The 1,794-nt window shown below is 37.7% G+C and overlaps 1 protein-coding gene across 1 annotated transcript; it reads left to right on the top strand.

The window, feature by feature from the left end:
- Positions 1-203: 203 nt before the first annotated feature.
- LOC107578054 (1-phosphatidylinositol 4,5-bisphosphate phosphodiesterase beta-4-like) lies at positions 204-1,781 on the top strand (the record flags this gene model as incomplete). Its single annotated transcript, XM_016264050.1, has 5 exons — positions 204-320; positions 500-579; positions 1,151-1,235; positions 1,334-1,424; positions 1,686-1,781. Coding segments are annotated over exons 1-5 (469 nt in total), but the record flags the coding sequence as incomplete, so codon positions are not given.
- Positions 1,782-1,794: the final 13 nt, after the last annotated feature.

Genomic DNA, 1,794 nt, shown 5'->3' with positions numbered 1-1,794 from the left:
ATCTGCTAAAAATTCTAACTCAAAAGAATACTGTAGTGCCAATGCACTTGAAATAATGAAATCTTGAAAATTGAACATTTTCAGAATAAGATTTTCATATGAATGTTGCATGTTACTGTAGGCTGTTGATGTATAATGTATAAAGAGTGATTTTTGCAGCATCTGTTATTTTGAGTTTGTTTTGTTGAAAGTGTCAGGAACACATGGCGTATGGTTTGACTTGCAGGTGTGTTGAGTTGGACTGCTGGGATGGAAAAGGTGAAGATCAGGAGCCCATAATCACCCACGGCAAGGCCATGTGCACAGACGTCTTCTTCAAGGTGAACACAAACACAGAAACCTTCAGTGTGTGCGTTCACAATCAAAATCTTTGTGTCGTTTTTTTCAGTAAATGCTGCAAAAGAATCGTCTGCAATTTCTCTGGAGCTTTAAATAGTCAATTCAATGTATTTGTATTAATGCTTTATCCTGAAAAACATTTACAGTATGTTATATGCAGGACGTCATTCAGGGAATTAAAGAAACGGCCTTCCTGACATCAGAGTATCCGGTGATTCTGTCCTTCGAAAACCACTGCACGTACGTATTATCCTTATTAATATCTCACAAACTAGATGAATAAATCATTATAATAATTTAAAGGATTAGTTCACCCAAAAAGTTAAGTTTGCTTAAAATGAGTTTGATACATGTAGAGTGAGCATCACTTGCTCCGCAATGGATGCTCTGCAGTGAATGGGTGCCGTCGGAATGAGAGTCCAAACAGCTGATAAAAACATCACAATAATCCACAAATAACAGTTTGAAGTTAAAAGCATTTTAATGATGGAGTTGTTTCAGCTTTTGTCTTCTCCAGATGTTAACTGATGGAGTGGAGTGGTGTGGATTACTTGTGGATTATTGTGATGTTTTTATCAGCTGTTTGGACTCTCATTCTGACGGCACCCATTCACTGCAGAGCATCCATTGCTGAGACACTGATGCAATGCTACATTTCTCCAAATCTGATGAAGAAACAAACTCAACTACATCTTGGATGGCCTGATTGTGAGCACATTTCCAGCTAATTTTCATGTTTGTGTGATCTAATCCTATAATAATTATGAAAGAAATGCACAGTATGATTTCACCTGTGTTGTGTTTGTCTCAGGAAACATCAGCAGTATAAACTGGCGCGCTACTGCGAGGACATTTTTGGAGATTTGCTCCTGAAACAGCCGTTAGATGATTTCCCGGTGTGTTTAATTGCACTTTAAACCTGTATTATATCGTGTGTTTATTCAGAACCCATAACACAATTACTAGCTAAAGTTTTACTTGAACTCTGTCCCAGATGGAGGCCGGGTCTCCACTGCCGTCTCCAAATGACCTCAAAGGAAAAATCCTCATCAAGAACAGAAGATTAAAACCTGAAGTTGAAAAAAGTAGTGATATCTTTACCACAGTTATTTCTACCAGATGCAAATAAAATAAATAATTAATTAATATCACATCCTCATGTTCTGGTCTGATATGATGTTCTGGTCACTGAAGTAATACATGAAGTAACTATGGTATTTTGGAATTAACCATAGTAAATATTTGTTTTTGTGAAGTAGTTTCATTGTTAGTATGTCACGAAACGTAATTCTCAAGGTCCTAAAACTCATAGAAAGTGATGTATGTTAATACGCTTTTTCAAACAGAACAGCTGGAGCACTTCAGGAAGCACATGGAGGCCGGAGAGCCGAGCATCTCCACAAACATGTCTGAAGATGAGAATGAGGAGGAGACATCCACCGGTGAGCAAGAGTC

This window comes from Sinocyclocheilus grahami, unplaced genomic scaffold (assembly GCF_001515645.1).
Source record: "Sinocyclocheilus grahami isolate Dianchi unplaced genomic scaffold, SAMN03320097.WGS_v1.1 scaffold8548.1, whole genome shotgun sequence".
In the NCBI taxonomy this organism is placed as follows: Eukaryota; Metazoa; Chordata; class Actinopteri; order Cypriniformes; family Cyprinidae; genus Sinocyclocheilus; species Sinocyclocheilus grahami.
Note: the sequence above shows the minus strand (reverse complement) of the source record. Positions and strands in the feature narration are given on the sequence as shown.